This window comes from Crocodylus porosus, unplaced genomic scaffold (assembly GCF_001723895.1).
Source record: "Crocodylus porosus isolate Cpor-Errol unplaced genomic scaffold, CroPor_comp1, whole genome shotgun sequence".
In the NCBI taxonomy this organism is placed as follows: Eukaryota; Metazoa; Chordata; order Crocodylia; family Crocodylidae; genus Crocodylus; species Crocodylus porosus.
This window is the reverse complement of record NW_017728886.1, coordinates 154,839,583-154,848,286: the sequence shown is the minus strand read 5'-3', so window position 1 is coordinate 154,848,286 and position 8,704 is coordinate 154,839,583. Positions and strand designations below refer to the sequence as shown.

General features: G+C 40.3%; 1 protein-coding gene across 1 annotated transcript in view; it reads left to right on the top strand.

The window, feature by feature from the left end:
• Positions 1–7,620, top strand: part of CAP2 (CAP, adenylate cyclase-associated protein, 2 (yeast)) — a 74,832-nt gene extending 67,212 nt beyond the window's left edge. Inside the window, exons 11-12 of the mRNA XM_019543532.1 lie at positions 4,217–4,357; positions 6,023–7,620. Coding sequence (XP_019399077.1) covers positions 4,217–4,357; positions 6,023–6,106 — 225 coding nt within the window. The 3' untranslated portion in view covers positions 6,107–7,620. The remainder of the gene's footprint in view (positions 1–4,216; positions 4,358–6,022) is intronic.
• The last annotated feature ends 1,084 nt before the right edge of the window (positions 7,621–8,704 follow it).

Here is an 8,704-nt window from a genome sequence, read left to right as displayed (position 1 = left end):
CTGGGCAGCAGCTCTTCAGAAAAGGACCTGGGGGTTACAGAAGACAGAAAGCGGAATATGAACCAACAGTGTGCCTTTGCTGGGAAGAAGGTTAACAGCATACTAGGCTGCATTAGTAGGAGTGTTGCCAGCAGATTGAGGAAAGTGATTCTTACTCTCTATTTGGCACTGGTGAGGCCACATCTGGAGTACTATGTACAGTCTTGGACCTCCAACTACAGAAAGGATTCAGACAAATTGGGGAGAGTCCAGTGGAGGGCCACAAAAATGGTTAGGGGGCAGGGATACATGACTCCTCAGGAGAGGCTGAAGGAACTGAGTTTATTTAGTTTGGAAAGAAGAGAAGACTGAGAAGGCATTTAATAGCAGCCTTCAACTAGCTGAAGCAGGGTTCCAAAGAGGATGGAGCCAGACTGTTTTCAGTGGTGGCAGATGACAGAACAAGGAACAGTGGTCTCAAGTTGCAGCAAGGGAAGTTTAGGTTAGATATTAGGAAAATCTGTCTCACTGGGAGGCTAGTAAGTACTGGAACAGGTTGCTCAGAGAGGTGGTGGGATTTTCTTCCTTGGAGGTTTTTAAGACCTAGATAGATAAAGCCTTGGCTGGGATGTTTTTGTTGTGGATGGTCCTGCCTGGAGCAGGAGGTTGGACTAGATGACCTCTTGAAGTCCCTTCCAACCCTCATTGTCTGTGACTCTATGATTCTAGGATATTTCTCTTTGAATTGAAAGTGCAGTCATTGGAAGATGAGTCATGTTAAAATCTGCTGTCTTACTGATGCTTTAAGACAATAATCAATTAAACAAACGTATGCATTTTTTTAAAAAAAAAACAGGAATACCAAGAGGATAAGAATGACCTTGTCATTACTGACACTGAACTCAAGCAAGTGGCATACATTTTTAAGTGCAACAAATCTACACTACAGATAAAAGGAAAAATAAATTCCATTACAGTTGGTAAGTGGACAGTGTCATCTGAAATCATTCTGTTAAAACTGGCATGTGCAAGTAAACTTTATGCATTCAAATAATTCTGCTTAATAGAACTACTTACATGCTTAAAGTTATTCACATATCTAACTTTTTGCAGGAATGAGTATAAATGCTGTAATGTAAGATGATTTTTTGTTTGTTTTAAAGAAGCAGTTTTTATTTTCCTTCATTTGTTTGTTTTTTCTTCAGACAACTGCAAAAAGTTTGGCCTTGTGTTTGACAATGTCGTGGGCATTGTGGAAGTGATCAATTCCAGAGATATTCAGATTCAGGTAAATATCCATTTGGAAAACAAAGATTAAAAAAAAGAAGAAAATAACATTCAGTTATTAGAGGTTATTTATGCTATCTAGAGTATACCATATGCTATTGAAATTACCTTAAGATTCATGACATCCTTCCAACTTGCCTAGAAAAGGGTTGCGAGTGACTTTTGCTTGTGGGTGTGTGTAAACATGCTGGGAGGCTGCTCCAGAGTGCTGTAATTATAGCGCATTGGAGCCAATTTGATTAATAGAGTCTGCTGGAGTGTGCTAACTAGCCTCCAGCCAGTGTCCACATCTAATGTATCAGTGTCCCTGTGCTTTAAAATGGTGGCACAGGCACTTTACCTAAAGCTTATTCAGTTAATTTCAGGTTAGATAGAGTGGCTCTCGTGTAGATGTGGTCAGTAAGTATTCCAGCATTTTTGCTGGTATGACAGAAGGAGAAATGCATTATTTCCCACCTTGAAGCCAATCTTTAGGCAAACATTCCCCACTGATAGTAATTGATTCTTCTACTTAAAATGATACAACCCATTGATTGACATTAAAATCAACCTAGATGCAATGGTCTAATTGCAAAGATGAGACAAGAGACTATATGTGACCATGGACACTTGGGTTGTTTATACACGTGCTCCAGGGTTTAATAAAAGGAGCTCACAGATAGCCACTCTAATTAAAATGCTGCAGCGTCATGTGCATTTCAAAATGGCTATGGGGTGCTTTAACTAAAGCGCCCCCAAGGTTTTAGTTAAAGCACCCCTGCTGCCATTTTGAATATTGAATAATGGGATGCTGAACACGAGACATTGCAGCATGCTGGAGTGTCCTAATTAGAACACACCAGCAGACTTGACTAATCGAGAGTCAGAGCCGACTTGATTAATCAAGTCTGCTCTGATGCATTGTAATTAGATGTATAGGCACCCTTGATTATGTTCATTTCTCAGTGGTGGCAAATGATAGAAGAAGGACCAGTGGTCTCAAATTTCAGCAAGGGAAGTTTAGTTAGATATTATTCATTAGATATTATCTTCTCACTAGAAAGGTAGTAAAGCAGTGGAACAGGCTACCCAGAGAGGTTGTGGACTCTCCATCCTTGGAGGTTTTTAGGACCTGGCTAGACAAAGCCTTAGCTGGGATGATCTAGTAGGGCTGGTCCTGCTTTGAGCAGAGATTGGACTAAATGTGACCTCCTGAGGTCCCTTCCAACCCTCACTTCCTATGCTTCTGTGATCATCATTGTAGTAGGAGACTGATGCTGAAAATGAAGTCTTAACAGGAATGAAAAGGGGACACTTTTTAAAATTGTTATGTACGTGCTTAGCATAGGGTTCACATGTGGCAAAGCAGTTAAGACTCCTTGCTACACTTCTAGAGGCATGAGTTCAAGCTTTCTTCTACACTTAGGCTAAGGGCTGCTCTCAGCTGACCTAGCTGCAAATGGGTACTGGTAATTCAGATTGGAAAGTCAAAGATAGCTGGATGCAACGATGGGCCATTAGGCACTGGATGACCTCTGTACTTATCAGTGATCACACACTGTTTTTGTGTTATGACTTTGAATTACCTCTTCCGGGCTGATCTGTTGACCAGACTATATCACTATCTCTAGTTTCAGCTATGAAGGGGTGGGAAGAGGAGTAGGAATATTGACAAGTGGTGACTCAGGCAGCCTGTCCTGTAGAGATATTGAGTTCTGTGGGATTGTAAACGAGAGCAGGTTTGTTTTCCCATCTCCCTTCAAGAAGGCCTGTGCACTTGTTTTCAGAGGGATATAAAGAAGTGCCTTTATCATTTTAATGAGAGTTGATTTCAGTATACATTTAGAGCTGCAATGTGGCTGGAGAGAAAACCCCTTTCCTAAGACCTTGGAGACCCCTCCAGCCTGCAGCAAGAAACTTTTGGAGTGGTTCTCTAGCTCAGGAGTATTTGCCATCACTGGAAGTAAGGAAGTCTGGATCTCAGTGAGGAACCTTGCAGTTGCACATATGCATCACTAGGACTGTACGTGGATTCTGTCACATTTTTCCCCTTTGGTAAAGACAATTAGGGTTGGGGATTTTAATCTGTGTGTATGTTTAAGTTAATATTTGGTATTTTAGAACTTTGGGGTCTGGAGGAAAAAACTGAATATAGTTGCAAATCTTAGCACAATAGCTTCTCACCCAGGGTGCCACAGCACCCTCTGGTGCCTTGAGATCCTTTCAAAGGTGCCATGGGGAGCTGCACAGTATCAATACTGTTAGGTGTGCAGGCATGATTCACAGGATAAACCAAGAGATCTCAAATAGGAATTCATGGTAGTAAACCCATTCTGCCCTGCTGTGGTCTTCCTTTGTTCTTTGCAGCAGAAGAAGTGCTCTGTTATGTTTCTGTAGTCAAAAGAGGAGTGAAAATTAAGGGTGCCTTTATATATGCTCTGGGCTTGAAGTGGCGGTGCTTTAATTAGAGTGGCTCCAAGAGCTGCTCTAATTTAAGCACCCACAGCACCACATGTATTCAGTGTCCCACACTTTAAAATGGCAACAGGGATGCTTTAACTAAAGCTTGTTTGACAAGCTTTAAGTAAAGCACCCCCGCCACCATTTTGAAGCGTGGAGATGCTGAATACACGTGACCTGGAGGCTGCTGGAGTGTGCTAATTAGCATGCATCAGAGCAGATATCTGGCACGTGTATAGGTGGCCTAGGAGCTAGCATTTTCTGAGTTATGCCTTGACTCAAGTCTAACAAGGTTGAGAACCACTGACATAGCAGCTTTCTACTAGCATATTAAAGGGACAGAATAAATATATTTAAGCTCCCAAATACAAATATTAGACAGACAGCTGATATGCATCTGATATGAGTGAACAATGATAGCCCTGGCAGGTGGAGAAGGTTTGTTTTTTTGTTATTTTACTAGTAGTATTAATAATCTGGATTGGGTATTAGATATATTTTTCCCCCTCAGGTGATGGGAAGAGTGCCAACTATTTCTATTAATAAGACAGAAGGCTGCCACATATACCTCAGCGAAGAATCCTTAGACTGTGAGATTGTGAGTGCCAAGTCCTCTGAAATGAACATCCTTATCCCCCAAGATGGTGACTATGTAAGTGGGATATTTTTAAAGACTGTCACAGTTCTTCCCCCATTTGTAGTCTTTGTAGTTTATTGGCCTTTTATACTTTCCAGCAACAGGTGCCAGATTTTTTAAATAGTGAACTTTAAATACAGCCTCTTCAAATACACAGAAATATAGCCTCCTTTATACACCAGTAGTTTCAGCCATGAGTCATCAAGGGATATCTTTTTCCAGGCTGAAAGGTAACTCCTTACATTAAAAAAGCCTTTTTGTCCTCCTATATCAATTGAGTTTTTATCCTAAATGAAATAGGTATCTACAACAGCCACAAACTCCTGGAAGATAGTTTCAGGCTGAACATTAGGAAATGTATTTAGTGTACAAACACAATACAGTACATTATAACATATATGCATGAAAGCCATTCAAATATAAGATGTACATTGCCTGAAGGGCTCCTACTTGTGTCTGCTAAGGCTCTTCTACTACAGTCAGGTCTGCAGTATCACAGCATTTTCTTTTGCTGCTAGCATTATTCACTACACACAATAGAAATTGGTTGTATTGTTGAACTGCATTGTTGCACCCACCCTCCCCCCCAAGTGATCAGATTTAAAATTGTGAGTGCAAGTGTTAACTAAGCATTTTTCATGATTTTACAACTTTTTTGTACTGAAATTTCCTTCAGTGGATTTTTTATGTATGTATTTTTGTTTTTGTAAAGGAGGAGAAAGAACAATAGAAAGAAACAGGGCACCATGTTCAAATATTTAAAAAATGAAAGCATATTTTGGAAGCCCAATTTCAGATGCCATAAAGTGTCTAATTTCCAGAGAATGGGTATTTAACATTTTCTGAAATTCAGAACCCTTTAATGAATGTGTTTTAGGATGACCATCCAGTTACTTCAGAAAAGGAAGCCTACTGAAATACTCTTAATAAAGTCTGTAAGAAGGAACTTTTTCCTCCCCACTTTAGAAGTGGCATATAGTTTTTACCATACAAGATGTGCTAGGATTGAGGCAAGGGTTCCAGCAGTGTCCCTGCATGCCTTGACAGATACACACTGAACAAGCAGAGGGAGGTTTCCTGTCAAGTGCTGCTTTATTGACGTTGCTTTGCAGGGGATATTATAGCCTTTGGAATGCCTCACTTTTAAAGTAATAGCACTGTTGTGTTTTTATGGGCACTGTGGCCTATCAAGGAAAAATTGCTGAACAGTTAGCCAGAGATTAGGGATTAAACCTTCCACAAATCCTGGGGATTGGCCATGGCATTTGCTTTTCAGAACATCATCTTCCTCTTTAAAATTCTTATTAGCTTTGTCACTAAATAGTCAAATGTAAATTTTTTTTACTGCATTCCCACTGAGTTAGCTTGACTGGCAGTTTACCGAATCTAGAATATTTTCTGAAACAAGATTCATTTGCCTAGCTGTTCCAAATAATGGGAGAGGGGCACTGTAACAAGCCAGTGCATTAACAAAGCCCTATGAACTATGGTAATAATGTGTCTGTTCTCTTTGTGGCACTGAAACAGCTTCCTGGGGTAATGAAGAAGGCCTCTCCATAATCCAAGCATGGCTGAGTTATAAATGCCTTATGAATCGTGCTGCACTAATAGTATTCCATCAGTTTGCATAAGATGTCCGGTGTTTATCTAACTGTCATTGTTGATTCTGCCCTTTACCAGAAAGAATTTCCTGTTCCTGAACAGTTCAAGACAGCATGGGATGGCTCCAAGTTGGTCACTGAACCTGCAGAGATTATGTGTTAACTTCCTAATGCCATACAGCACCCGCTGGCCATGATCACAGACTAAGGTCAGCTTAGCAGCATAAAGAACTAGAAGTAGCAGTACAGCATGCTTGCTGTAGTAGATCTTCAAGCAGCAGATCCTTATGTTAAAAACAATAAACATGTCCAGCACGCTTTTCATAGGTATTCTGATATTTTCAGTTTCTACACAGTTTGCCTTCATTTATAGTTTTGATTTGATCTCATGTCATGCAAATGCAAGGGATTAAAATACAAAATACTCCATTGAAATCATTGGCTTGTACACGGCATACAATAAGCCAAAATTCTGCATGGTACACTCTGTTACAATCATGTTCCAGTGCATTCCTTTTTATGTTTCTGCTAGTCAAAAATAATATTTAAAGCAGTAAGATTTTTATTTTTGCCTTTAAATGACTCATGTCTGATGTGATGAACATGTACCCCTAGAAAGTGTGTGGTTCTTGTAGCTCTGTCCTAAGCATCATGGTTTTTATTTCAAAACAGCAAAAAGTACCTCTCTCAGCAATACATTTTGCTAGTGGAAAATAAAAGCAGGATATTTTAATCAAACGTTTTTCTAATATGTCTGTGTAGAATATCCCTCAAATTTCAACCAGCCAAGTTTTTATTTCACTCTACACAGACTAATTGTTTTGTTTTGCTAATTGTAGATTTATAATCCTTTCTAGAAGATGTTACTTAAGCTAAAGCCTTTCGGGACATCATTTAGAAGTTCTTCACTCCTCTGATTTCTGTCGTCTCCTCTATTTGTGGTTCATTCTCTTGCTATATTCTCTGGTGGTTTTTTCCCCCTTAACACATACATAATCTCACATCCAGCTCTGATGACTGAGGGGGTTATTTTGTGATTTGGGGCACATGCCATCTGTCAGATGCCTTAGAACTGGTTTTCTTACCAATTGTATTTCATTTAAGTATTATATAGTAGGTCATATTTGTTGGGGATAAAGTTTTGCTTCTTCCCCCACTTGCAAAAACTTGCATATTAATCTTCACATGTGTCCATGAAGTAAAGCCATAGATTTATTCCGTATTAATTCTGAATCAAAATTAAAGGGATAATTTCTTAGTTTAACTCCTTGATTCTACTTTGTAGTCCTTACTGTATATGCTTTTATAACACTAAGGTGGAGTGTTGTATACATTTGTACAATTTCAGCACATAGTACTAACAATCAGCTCATGTTTTTGATCACTTGTAATACTTTGTAACAGTGAAATCATGGTTATATGCTTGCAAAGCTAGTTACAGGATACACATTGTGCCTAATGCGCCTTTCAAAGTACATAACTCCTTTAGGTTTTTTTAAATATCTTTGATTGTATTATCTATACAGTACTACAACTAATTGCTCATACAATAAGGTTTTGCTATCTGATGTTTTATCTATATGTATAATGTGGTGGCTTTAGTACATACCATTTTTCAACAGTAAACCTATTCTGAAATTAAAAAAAAAAAAAGGAAACTGTACGTGTTTAAAAACAGTGATTTGTTCAGAGTGTACTTCCTCAAAGTGTTTACCTTCTATGGGTTTCTATTTCCTTAAATGCCATTTGAGAAAGTTGGAAGGAGCAGAGGCAGCTCTACCTGCTGTTGACTGAGACTCTTTTGTACCATATCCCACCTCACTTCTCCCAGAGAATAGTGTGTGTATTCTGTCGTGGGACAACAGACAAACTTATAATTTAATACATACAGCCTTAGCAGAAACCTCTGCTTTCTGTAATTCATGGTTTAACCTCCTCATTTTTTAGTGCATCTAGACAAACCCAATGGCACGTATACTGAAATGATCATGGTCCAGTGGGAGTCAGCAGGCACGTCTACACATGCAGTTAATTCGAAGCAATAAACTCTGGTGCAGTTCACACCGGAGTGTATTGCTCCCAGGTGCTACATTGGAACATGTGCCTGGGTCTCCAGTGTGTTGAGCTGGACTGGAGCAGCCTTGGCTGGTAGAGGGCCCAGGGGCTTAGCTTGCCAGCCTGAAGTTGTTCTGACCCAGCTCAATGTGCTGCGGAAGAGCTGGCTGGGGCATGAGGCTGCTCCAGTGCAGGGCTAGCCAGCAGGCAGCCCTTGCACTGAAGCACTTTGTGCCCCAGCCAGCCCCATCTGTGTCTACATGTGGGTTAAGGCACATGATCTCCACCACAGGATAGAATTTGTGTTTACAAGTACCACCCTACAGTAGAGTTTATTAGTTTACTACAACCTAATAGGGTTGCACATGCAGACATGGAGACTTCACTGTGGAGCTAATTGGTCAGCTCTGCAGTAAACATTTTGTGTAGATGCACACAGTGAGAATTGATTTCTTTTCTCAGCCTTGCTACTGACTGACCAAAGGCAGGTTTCTTGAGGAGGGGGGAGGTCTGACAGCACAGTCATGCCCCCTACCCCCTACCTTCAGCTGTGTGGTACATGTACCAAAATGTAAGAAGGGCTTCTGCAAGATCCCTGCATGTGCCATGAGTTCTGAGCTCATCAGCAGCCTGACCAATGCAGGCTCTGGCTGGAGCTCTGGCTTTCATACAGCTCTGGACCCATGGGGGTGAGCGCTGCTGCTGC